The 12,086-nt window shown below is 37.2% G+C and overlaps 1 protein-coding gene across 1 annotated transcript in view; it reads right to left on the reverse strand.

The window, feature by feature from the left end:
• The window catches only part of CFAP99 (cilia and flagella associated protein 99), a 165,860-nt gene that overhangs the window by 115,366 nt on the left and 38,408 nt on the right, over positions 1 to 12,086 (reverse strand). The window contains exon 4 of the mRNA XM_051964330.1: positions 11,255 to 11,349. Coding sequence (XP_051820290.1) covers positions 11,255 to 11,349 — 95 coding nt within the window. The remainder of the gene's footprint in view (positions 1 to 11,254; positions 11,350 to 12,086) is intronic.

The following is a 12,086-nucleotide window of genomic DNA, read 5'->3' on the forward strand; positions in this document are numbered from 1 at the left end:
ACACCAGGGGTCCCTGCAAAGGGAAGCAGGGCCCCTGTGACACAGGGAAAGACTGTCCTCAGAATGCTCAAAATGGAAAAACGAAGTGGCATAAGAGAATGGGAAAAAGATGAGAGAGGGTCTGGAGTTCCCTTTTTTCACTGCTTTTGAGAATTCCTTCTTGGCTGCCAAGTTCAGTACAAAGACCAGGCACCCACTGCAAATTAGGTGGATCTTTGAACTTCAGGAATTCCTGTTTGCCATTTAGGGACCTGGCATACTCAGAAGCTGCCCTCGGTGCTAGAGACTATGATTGATTTGTAAGTGAGCTGAAGGTCATTTTGGGATTAGAGCAGTCAGACTGTGGTAGCCCTCATTCTATCTCTTAGTAGGAGAAAGTGAGACTATGATCAATGTGTCTCTCAATATATAGGACTGGAAGTCAAGTCAGATTCCAGGACAAAGATGAAACTAGAATGGCTAAGACTAATAGCTTTTTTGAAGAATGGTGAGATATTGGGAACAGACAACTCATTCCCAACATATTTTATTCTCTTTCCCTTGCTTACAATGTCCAACCCCACAACACATCTAACTCCCAGATATATAAAACCTTCTGTAAAATTTTCTATGACTTTCAAGAGTGATTCAGGGATATTTCACTTAATACCCCAAAGAGATAAAGGTAATGGAGGAGATTTGGAGATAATTGGAAGAGGAAGGCTCCAAGTAGGAATACTCATAACATTTTTCCTATTATTTTAATTATGTTCAATGTGGCCACATTATGCTAAGTACTTGTGATCTATGAGTGTTGGGGATTAATAAGCTGGAAGGGGAGACTCTATATCAGAATAGGGACTGGCCATAAGCTTCTTATTTTAAATGTTTTTGTATAATACTTCATGTCACTCCCTTTATCAAATTTTAAACCTGGCCAGCACCAGCACTTGAAGCCACATAGTTAGATGGCAGTGTTTGGGGGTGAGGTGGGTAGGGAGATGGTTGTAGATGTTTCAAGTTGAACACTCTCTCAACCAGTGGTGATACAGGCTCTTGGAACCCACCCCTCTGGCATGTGTCAGAAAGTACCTGAGGTAGCCACTGGGCTGGGGTTCAAGAGAGCATCCCCTGGTGAAAAATTCAAGATCTTGTTCTCCATTGATATATAATGAATATGCCAATAAGCCCATTTGGATTGCTACTAATAAAGTGTCTAAAATATCTCATGGTCTTTACACTAAGCAGCAGTATGTGGATTTTATAAGTATCACAGAAAAAGTGGGCTGATAGCAGGTTCTGGACAGATGATCTTTTGCAGTAACTAGGTGGTCAGATTTAATTAGAACACACACATATGTATATATGCATATATACATGCATGCATGGACTTAGCATAATGAAAGCCCTGCCAAGGGCTTGATGAATGTGGCTTAGGACCCTTTACCATCATTCAATGGTTGAATCACTAACATGAAATGGAGCTACTAGTCTCTAGAAAATTCATTCCGGATTTTATACCTCTTACTTTAACTTTCATATCCTCCAGAATTCCTACAATAATAGCGGGGATAACCAGCCCAGATAAATTGGGTCATAGAAAGAATAAGAAATGAAGGAAATCCTAAATGACCAATGAATGACAGATAAATTACTGATCTAATTCTTTAGAGAGGATATACAATCTAGTGACCAAGTATGGAAATGGATAGACAATGTCCATACTGTAGTACTGGTTAGACCACAGTACCTGGGAACACTTACAAGGCAGTCATATTAGTAGAAATATGGGATGAAAAAAATCAGTTGGGGCTGTGCAGCATAGTATAATAACAAGCGAAGGGCAAAGAGTTCTGATAAGTCTATGTGCTAGAGGTGAAAATCAGTAGATCCCTCCAGATCCAGTAAGTTTTGAAGACAACTTTTTCTTGCCTTTAGTGCTGGTATGACTGGTCAGGTTGGGCTAGCCCTTGTGAGTATTGGGTAGGTGAAAGGGAGGGTGAGTGGTAAAGCTTTAAGGAACTCTTACTATACTTGTTATGTGTGATCTTGGCTTCTAAATTATTCTATGCTGGCATTCTGAGGCCTTGGGATTGTATAATGGAGTGAGTAAAGTGCTCACTTTATCTGGGATTAGGATCAGGAAGACTCCAATCTCAAATACTTACTAGCTGGGTGATTCTGGGCAAATCATTTAACTTCTGTTTGCCTTAAGTTTCTTCAACTGTAAAATGGGATTAATACTAACATCCACCATCCAATTTGTTGTGAAGAATAAATGAGATAATATTTGTTAAGGTACCTGATAAATACTTCTTTCCTTCCTTCTTTCTGAGGCAGGAAGGCAGACAGACTACAGCTCAGAGACCAGAGGCTATAAGCCTACAATGTGAACCATATCACAAACTGGCACTGTTGCTTTTGATGCTTTGAATTATTCTGCGTCTTGTCTCACTTTGCATCCCTGACATTGCTTACAGAAGCTAGGGTTTATGATTCTTGATCCCACTGCTGTAATTGGTCTAGTTTTGATGTTTTTCTTTGTTGTAATCTCTGACCCTTAATTTCATTATTCTCTGGCACTGTTACTAATTAATGTATTTGTGCTTAATAGTCATGCTGCTTATTGTATGCCCTTAGGTTGTCCCAGCCAGGACAGTCCTACCCAACTACATGTTCTAGTTAGTTCATGTTCCAAAGATAGCTGTGCTTCTGTGTATTCCAGAGAATGGGGATTCTGGGTAAAAAAAAATGATACATTGGTCTTCTGTATATCCTTTGACCAATAAGCAGTTGATCTGCACTGTCAGCTGAGAGAGAGCACTAAGATAAGAAAGCTTATTGAGTCAGTTAGCAAAGAGTTGATATAGTCAGATGAACATAGTAGTCCATTTTTGGATCCCATGCTTCAAGATGTAGAGAACAACCCAGAGGGGATATGAGTGGAGATGATGTAACCTTTTCTGTGAATTTGATCTGAGAGAACTATCTACATGATTTTTTATGAATAAGCTCAATAACTGGATCTAATTCTGGGTCACTTCCTCTTACTCCATCTCTGAACCCTCTTTCTCATAACAATCTAATAAGAATTCAGAAAATATGTGTGTCACATAAATAACATAGAACCAAATCTAGTTGGAATCTTCTCATCACTGTCCTTTGATGGTATTCCTGAATTCACATATTTGTCTAAGACAGGGATTAGTTAGGGATTAGTCAATAAATATTAATTAAGCAAATTAATTATTAAATTAATTGAACTATTAATTAAGTGCATTAGTATCATACTAATGAATGGAAGTTACAAAGAGAGGCAAAAGCCAGTCCCTGCTCTGAAGGAACTCCTCATTTAACAGAGGAGACAATGTGCAAATGATTCTGTGTAGAGGGCTGCAGATAGTGGGGGAAGTCTGGGTAGGTATAAAACCCTTCATCCCCCGAAGTAACGTGCTGACAATGTTTGGTTTGGCTCTCCATCTCCCTTTGGTGTTCTCATCCTTCCTTTGTTAAGGAGGGCATGACCACCTGTGTTCTACTTGAAGCAAGGGATACTTACAATAAAGATGCATTTACATATCAATAGCAGGGTGCTTATAATTAACACATATGCAGACTGCTGTGGTGATGTAATGCTACTATAGTTAGCACTTATTCAGTGTGATGTGATAATATAATGGTTCTCTAGTTGGCACATACTTAGTGTGCTGTAATGATGTAAACATACCAAGGTATTTAAGGGATGAGAGGACTAGAAAGCAGGACACAACATATGGCGCCCAATGTGGGACACCAGAAATATAAGAAATAAAGAAGCAGTAGCACTTGAGAGTGCTATGAATAGGATCTTCCCAGAATTCCTTTGGTAACCCACAGGGAAGGAAAAGGCAAAGAGACCCAATAAGACTCTTTTAGTTGGGGTAATTAAATGGGCCAATACATCAAAGGGCCAAGCCAGGAGACTGATGAGAGACTTATGAAAAATGCTTGTTCTGACTATAGTCCTCTTCTCTGTTTGAAACTTTGCCTCCATGACATCTCACAAGATTTAACACCTGCTATAATATCTCACCCTACAACCATCCAGAGGTGATAGTGCTGTTTGCATTCCCTAACATGGGGATTCAGATATCTTAGCATGTGGTCTTAGATAACAGCTAATGCATAAACTTATTGACTATGCTGTGGGGGGGAAATAATTGTGTTTTAATAAAACAAAAAATGGGGAATTGTTAAGGACCATGCCTAAATGAAGGAACAGGTCAATTTTACGAGAGCCTCCACAGCTGTGAATCATAACACTTGAAGGAGTTGCAAAACAGCCTTTACTAATGCAGATGTTCTTTGTGGATTGGGAATGAAATAAATTGGAGGCAAGAGGGAAGAGGAAAGAGGTCAGAGAACAACAACTGCCTCTCAGTCTCCTTGTATCATCACTATCCTCTCACATGAAGAAATTCATTCTACGTGTGAGTTAGATTTCCAGCAGCCACTGGCAGGTGGCTCCCATATCACAACAATTCTGTGCAAATAAAATGCACTGATGATAACTGGAGATAATAAGGGAAGACAGTAGAATTGAAGGGGATTTCACAATTGATTGTATTATTGGATGAATGAGTCAAGGATGTCATCTAGGTTGAAAACCTAAGTGCCTCAAAGTCAAATGTACTTGACAATAGGAAAGTATGGAAAGAGGGAAAGTTTGGGCAGAAAATGTAATAAGTTCAGTTTTGACATACTAATATATTTAAGATATTTGAGTCTGAAATATCCACTAAACAACTGGAATTGAAGACTGTAGGTCAAGAGAAAGAAGGGATAGATAAGTCAATTAAGAATCATCAGCCCAGATCTGATCATTGAATCTATGGAGTTGATCAAGACAAAAGAGCATAGATGGAGAAGTTTCTTTTGCATAGGCTCTCTTTTTTCAACCTTAGCCCAAACCCAGAAATACTGATTGGATAGGTAATCTGGGCTCCTATATCAAAACCATACAATATAGCTTGATCAGCACTAGAATATTTTGATCTGCTCTGGAATACACTCTACCAGGATTGGTTGCCTATTCTCCCTGCTTCTCTTTCTCACACGTTTACCCTTTCCTCTGATTTCATAAGTCTACCATCCAGCTGAACAAACATATCTGTCAGATTTCTCAGGCTGTCAAGGGACAAGATAATATAAGTCAATCTTGGAGTTCATTGCTGAGTCATCAAATTTCCTGTCTCTGCACTCTCAGTCAGATTTCTTTTTTGAGTTACCATCTCCCATGTGCATTTCTTCTTTATGTTCTTGATTTGGTCCATTTATTCCTTCTGACTTAATTTTCTAAAGCATTGTTTCTTCTTCTTCATATTTTGTAGCATATTAGGAACTAAAATGTTATGATTCAAATGCAGTGGTTTCATGATTATGAGTGAGATCACTATAAAAATCACAAATCTATTCTATTGTTGAATTGATGAATGCTTTTAATATGGGCCATTTCATTACTAAAAGTATGAATGAATGAATCAAATCTAATTAAACACCTCCAATGTGCCAAATACTATACTAAAGATTTGGGGTACAAATACAAAAGTGAAGCAGTTCCTGACTTCAAAAAGATTACAGTCTAATGAAGTACACAACATATATAGGACTATTAGCGAGGGAAAGGTATTTTGATTTGGAGATGAGTAACACAAATGGCTTTTCAATTGACATGACCTTTCCAGAAATGATGATTTGAATATTAGTTCCTGGAGTATAGAGAAAGAAAGAGGAGGGACAGCAAGGCAGATGGTCAAAAGGTGGCCAGACAGAAACATAGTAGGGTCTAGAACGGCTAGACATCATGGACTACTATCAACCAGTATAGCATGGTGTTAATGTCAGCATTCAAAGTTAGCTTAACTTCTCCAGTATTCAGTCTTTGAAAGTCCTGTCCATAGAGTACAGCAGTGAAAGGTCAGAAGATCAAGATGGCTGGGGTAGAGAATGATCTATTTTTTATTCTTCTTCCAGTTTACCTAAAAATTCTCTTGGAATAATCTATGGTTTATTTAGACCACACTTTAAGAATGTCTGAATTTATCTTCCTTCTATCACTCTTGGTTTTGTGAAGTAAAACCATTTAGAATCTTATCTCTCTTTTTTTTTTCTTTTCTGTAATGTTTTTCAAGGAGTATGTACTAAAAACAAATATTGTCTTGGTTGCCATTGTTCTAGCCTTGGGAAGAAAATTTGTTATTTGTTGAAACATTTTTTAGACCTTTTTTTTAGCTTTTTCATTGTGGTGAATGCTTTATATTATAAATCATTTCCTTTTTTGGGGGAAACAACCGGGATTAAATGATTGGCCCAGGGTCATACAATATATATCTTTTCTTATAACATTGATGAAAATCAAATTATCCATTTCTACCTTCATCTATTTCTATTTGAAGTCAATAGTTTTTTTGAATTGATCCAATCAGAGGTTTTATAATTTATATATTGTATCTTTCTTTGTCTCCCAAGTTAGTACTGATTTTGACCTTTGCTCTAAGGAGGCAAAGTTCTAACAGCATGCAGATTATTTTAATATGACTTTCATGTTAAGATGATCAATTTCATTCTTACTCAATGTCATTCAATATTCTTTATATCTTTTTGGAGAAAATATCTATGATATATTATATATATATATTCAGGAGGCTTCTGAATTTTCAAGTCTGACTTTTTTCATTTCTTAATCTCAAATCACATTTTCCATATATCTCTGTGACTTTTTTCACATTTTAGCAACATATATATGTATATGGTTTAGAAGATCTTGTTGAGCTCCTCATAAAATTTCTCTACCCACTCTTTCTCCTTTGTCATATACATTGATATTAAGATATGTTTTTATTAAATGTCATAAGCACAATAAGATTAGATGACTAAGTGTCTCACAAAGCAAATAATAAATAAATAAATTTGTCTTTAGGCACAGGCTAAAATCAATCCTGCCAATTTATTGTTCCCTTTTGTGTGTCATTACTCCATAAAAGAACAAATGTTTTATAATAATGATTACAAGAATAGCTAATATATGCCAGGCATTGTGCTAAGTACTTTACAAATATGATCCCATTTGACTCACACACTTGGAAGCAGATGTTACTATTATCCCTATTTTATAGATGGGGAAAGTGAGGTAAACAGGTTAAATGACTTGCCTGCGGCCACATAGACATGTCTGAAGTCAGATTTGAACTTAGATTAGGGCTTTATTTACTGAGCCACCTAGCTGCATTATGAAAGAACTGTGATTCTTAACTATTCTGATTTTTTCCCTGCCATTCCATCATTTGACAATCGTAATACCTAGAAAAGTCCATATAGGAGTAAGCATTATTTTTTTTTTGATTTAACAGAATACCAAACAACTCATCTATTGGTTAACCCATTAGTTATGAGAATCTCTCAATTTAGCTAGGCTGGTCCTTGGGCAACTGACATTGTCTGTCTATGGCAGCATAACCAAGTTTGCTGATTCTCACCAGACACTCTGAATGAAGGAGTCTAACCTTAAGTACAGCTGAGCCTTTTTGAGAATACCCCAGTCCAGATGAAGTACCTAATGAACAAAGGCTTCTCAATTGCTCCCTAGACTTAATCATTGAATGGTGCAGCCTCAGTCAAAAGGAGACCTGTTGAAGACCTTAGTTTTTTAAAAAGCCCAAGACCTCCCACTGCATCCATGGCCGACTACAGTCATCCTGATCTCTCTCTGACCACTGGACCCAGATGTTCTGGAGGGGCAAGGGTGACAGGTGACCTTGCACAGCCCTGCCCCATTTCAATCCAATTCACGTGCATGTCACGGCATCCTCCCTCCCCTCCCCTCCCCCCTCCTCCCCCCCTCCCCCCGGATGTCCTGGTCCTCTTCCAGAATGAAGGACAGACAACAAGCAGCTCCATATCACATGGTTAGAGACCAGAACCACTAGCACACTATATATGCTTGCTCCCTAGTCTCTCCAGGACCCTTCCATTAAACTTCTTCATGATTGTCTCAGAATCAGGCTCTTCAGACTCTACATGGGAAAGCTGCACAGTCACATAAGATGAGATATTTGGTGTGTGCACTGTATATCCTCATCATAAAGACATTCCAGAATTGTGCCAGAAATTGAAGTTAAGTTTTATATATATATATATATATATATTCTTTTCTTCTTCTACTCTTAAAAAACTAAGAGAGTTGCCTAATTCTGGTTCCAGGGAGAAGTACTTCCATTCTCTATGAATTTTTTTTAAAGATGTAAGGACAAGACATATACAAATGCCAGCCACTGTTCAAGAATCATATCTGTAGTTATTTCCTGAACTCACTAAAGAAATTCAAACATGCTTTCATACACACACACACACACACACACACACACACGTGTGTGTGTGTGTATATATATATCTACAATCTTAGCAAGACACATAGAGATGCCAGCCACTGCTCAAGAATCATATTTGCAATTCCTTCTTGAATTTACTGAAGATAATCAAATGTGCTTTTATATATGTGTATATGTATATATACATGTTTTTATATATGTATAAACATGCTTGTATATGTATGTATATACCTATTATATCCATATATTTGCCCATTATACACATACACACACATATTTTGGGTCTCAATGATCTGTTAACTATTTTTGTTCTCTTCTTGTCAGATCAAGATTATTTTTGTTGACTATGAAAACAGAATCAAAATGAGAAATGGGAATAACTCTTATTTCCTTGTAGAGTTTATGATCATCATTACATCCATCCTGAATTCTTTTTTGATCTTCCATTTAAGCCAATGTGACTTTAAAAAGCTCACTTTAAAAAAAGCTTATTTGGGGGTAACCAGGTCGTGTAATGGATAGAGCACTAGCCCTGAAGTCAGGAGGACCTAAGTTCAAATGGCCTCAGACACTTAACACATCCTAGTTGTGTGACCCTGGACAAGTCACTTAATCCTAATTGCCTCAAAAAAAATTTTGTTGGCCAGCATCTATCATTATTTCATACATAAGCTTTGCTACTCTTGTTACTTTTCTTAGAGGATCACCTGTCTTTGCATTCATTCTTTGCTTACATGTTCTTTATTTAAAAAAAAAAAGTTGGTTAATGACTACTTGCATAAGAACTTTGTATTTTTTGTTGACATAATTTCACAATTTTTGAGAACTGTTATCTTGGACATGGGGACCCTATGATAACTATCTTCAAGTATTTGAAAAAATATTATTTTTCAACTGATTTCTACTTAGTAGGCTCCCCAAAGGACCACTGAGTAGAAGAATCTCTTTGTTGTCTCATGGGTGGAGGGGAGCAATCTCCTCTTTCTTTAGGAAATCTTTAGCAGGACTGCCTGCTGAAAGTCTATGACACTGAGTCAGATTCATACTACTTTAAACTGTAAGGATTCCTGCATCTTTGTCCCAGAGAATTAGGAGAGGCTTAGAAAGTGTTATGAATATAGTAGTTGCTGCCAATCTCATAGCACAGAGTCATTGCCACCTCTCTCTTAAAATACCGTTTCTTTTACATTCAGCTTTTTGTTCAAGACCTCAGGCATAATCATGGAATAAAGCAATGCATAAGACTTTCTCAGGCTTATATCACATACACAGAGAAACACAAATAAGACAAAAAGAGAAAGATACACAGAAAATTTGGCACGAACTGTCCCCTATACTGGGAATTATCTCCCTCCTCACTTTTGGTTCTTGGATTCTCCAGCTCTTCTCAAGGCCCAGTTCTAAGTGCCACCCTCTCAAGAACTTTTCTTATTTCTCCAGATGTTAAGTGTTCTTCCTCCCAAAATGACTTTGCATTATAATGCACAAGCTTCTCCAGGACTGAACTTGGGTCACAAGAGGCAGCATTCTCTTGGAGTTGCATGACCATGACACAAAGAGGTTTTATCCAACTCTTTTGTCCTCCTTCCTCCCAACACATATAGTTCTGAAATTAGTATAATACTGTAATAGTTTTTATTTACTTCCTACAGGAAATCTCAGCAGCAGCTGTTCCTTCTTTTGTTCCACAGAATAATTGCTCTGCCTTTTTAAATATGCTAACAGCTTGGCCTCCAAGATGCATGTTAGTGTATCAGAGGATTTTTTTCTTTCTTATGTCTATAATGTAACTCTGTGCTTTATGGTACATTTTTTGAAGTACTTTACAGACATTTTTTTCATTGATTTTTGAACTAGACCTCTGAGGTATGTAAACATAGGAAAGACGTAACATCATAGTGTGTGATCTAGAATTCGTTCATAAATCAAAAGGGACAGGAGGCGGCTAAAAATTCAGAAATTAATTATTGAAGGAAATATGCTCTTAAACAAGTGAAATACACTCTGCTGGAGACACAAAAGATACAGGGATCCCTGAAAGGGAGAAGAATGCACCCCAACACAAACACCCCAAGAAAAGGAAGAGCCAATCACTAGACAGAAGAGGACAAGGGTCCTAGAGAAACAAGGCTGAGAACCACTTCTCAGAAAACATTCATCAAATGCTAAGAAGGCTAGCCAACACCAAGATAATCAGAAACATTTGTATATCCTTTCCAGAGTTTTATAGCCATGGCTGTGTGAGCTCATTATGACATAGATGGGTCTATGACAACTAGTCACCTTTACAACTCTATCCAGTATCTGCATAGGGCACTGCTGGACCTTTCCTGGTTCAGTCCCACAGACAAAAGCCACCAATGTCTTTAGCCAGATATCAAACAAGAATTACTTAAAATAGCTTGTATTAGATATAATACCTTAAGCTTTCCATAGTGGTTCATTCCATTTTAAGTGATAAGAATAAAATTTAACCTGAGCCAAGAATGCAAATTTGGAAGTAAGACAATGTGGAGCTCTTTTTTTTCTTTTTTAAAATTATTATTCTAGTATTTTATTTTTCTAAATACATGCAAAGATAGTTTTCAGCATTCATTCACCATTGCAAAACCCTGTGTTCCAAATTTTTCTCCCTCTCGACCCCCTCCTTCTCTCCAAGATAGCAAGCAATCCAATATAAGTTAAACAATATGGATTTCTTTCTAATGAAATAAAAGGACTAACATCATCAAAATGAACATGATGCTCAAACTATTTATTTCTCAGAGTTTATAGGTACAGTACTATAGAGTACTTAGTAATTGAGACATAAAAATAACTAATAATAGTTTCATAAATAAGGGACTTTATAAGAAACCTTTAAAGATAAGCATAGAATATTCTATGGTTTAAAAAAAGAATTAACTTACCTTATGCATTTTGGCACTATCCAGAGACTTGATAATTTTAATGAAGGGCTGGAGACCAAGTTTATCCAGGCAAAAAGTAGACAGATAACAAATAACTAATAAAAATACATATTAAAACATGATAAGAAAGTTATATAAAATTACAGAACCAAAAAATATACATGTAATACCTATATCAGTGACTAGAGATGGACCCTTCCATACTCTGTCATAATTTCTCCCCCAGTGTTATCACTTCTTAATTAGGAACTTGAAGACAAAGAATCTGTAAATTTCTGTGTATACAGGATAGGGCTATACTCTGCTGGAATGAGATCTGGACAAGGGAACAAAATTTATACATTGCCTCAACTTGGGACTTTTATTAGATTGAGTTGACTGCAGTGAAGATGCACTTTTACATGGAATTTTGAAAGTAAAAGAGGGACTTGGAGAGACATAATGACAAAGTGGGAGATTAGATAGGTGATCCGTGATACTTAGGAGTTTTAGTATCTGGGGCAGTTGAGCAGCACCCCTTCTCAGTGTAGTAAGTATTATAGTTCCACCGCTTCCAGTCTTGGTATCACATTTATGACAGGCAATGCCCTGTAAGAATTGGCATCTGGGGCATCCGAGCTGGGCCCAGGGGATGCTAGTGCTGAAGCAAGAGGCAGGGGAATGAGCCTTGAATCATCTTGAATCAGAGTTCTGGGGATCATGGAAGTGCAATCTTGTGTTCCTGTTTACTTATGTAGCTGTGACCTTGAGAATCACCAATTTTTCCACAGAGTTCCCTAATCCTATCAGGAGTTAATTGCCTATAGCCACTGCTGTTTCGTGAGGAGACCAG

Source organism: Antechinus flavipes, chromosome 6 (assembly GCF_016432865.1).
Source record: "Antechinus flavipes isolate AdamAnt ecotype Samford, QLD, Australia chromosome 6, AdamAnt_v2, whole genome shotgun sequence".
In the NCBI taxonomy this organism is placed as follows: domain Eukaryota; kingdom Metazoa; phylum Chordata; class Mammalia; order Dasyuromorphia; family Dasyuridae; genus Antechinus; species Antechinus flavipes.